Source organism: Apaloderma vittatum, unplaced genomic scaffold (genome assembly GCF_000703405.1).
Source record: "Apaloderma vittatum isolate BGI_N311 unplaced genomic scaffold, ASM70340v1 scaffold38042, whole genome shotgun sequence".
Taxonomy (NCBI): domain Eukaryota; kingdom Metazoa; phylum Chordata; class Aves; order Trogoniformes; family Trogonidae; genus Apaloderma; species Apaloderma vittatum.
The window spans coordinates 2298-2591 of NW_009704740.1; the positions used below are offsets into that span (position 1 = coordinate 2298).

General features: G+C 63.6%; 1 protein-coding gene across 1 annotated transcript in view; it reads left to right on the top strand.

Annotated features, from left to right (window-relative positions):
- The window catches only part of LOC104270717 (semaphorin-4G-like), a gene marked incomplete at both ends in the record, with an annotated part of 2150 nt that extends 1859 nt beyond the window's left edge, over positions 1-291 (top strand). Inside the window, 2 exons of the mRNA XM_009865150.1 lie at positions 102-163; positions 231-291. Of these exons, the coding sequence (XP_009863452.1) occupies positions 102-163; positions 231-291 (123 nt within the window). The remainder of the gene's footprint in view (positions 1-101; positions 164-230) is intronic.
- Positions 292-294: the final 3 nt, after the last annotated feature.

The window sequence follows — 294 nt, forward strand, 5'->3', positions numbered from 1 at the left end:
CCCCGAGGGTTGGGCTTCGGCCAGCCAGTCCACTGGTGGCTGTGACCCTGTAAGGGTGGGTCAGCCAGGCCCGTATGGCTGAAGCCCCCCATGTCTTGCAGCACAGGACTGGTGCAGGATATTCAGAGTGGCAACGAGGGATGTCGGAGCATCTCTGGGCGTGGTGAGTCTGCGCCACCCCTCGGGACCACCTGGCGTCCCTTAGGGTGGCCGAGATGGGTGCGAGGCAGTGTGTGTCCCTGCAGGCTCCCTGCTGTGGAAAAACCGGACAGTGTTGCAAGGGGACGATGTGCT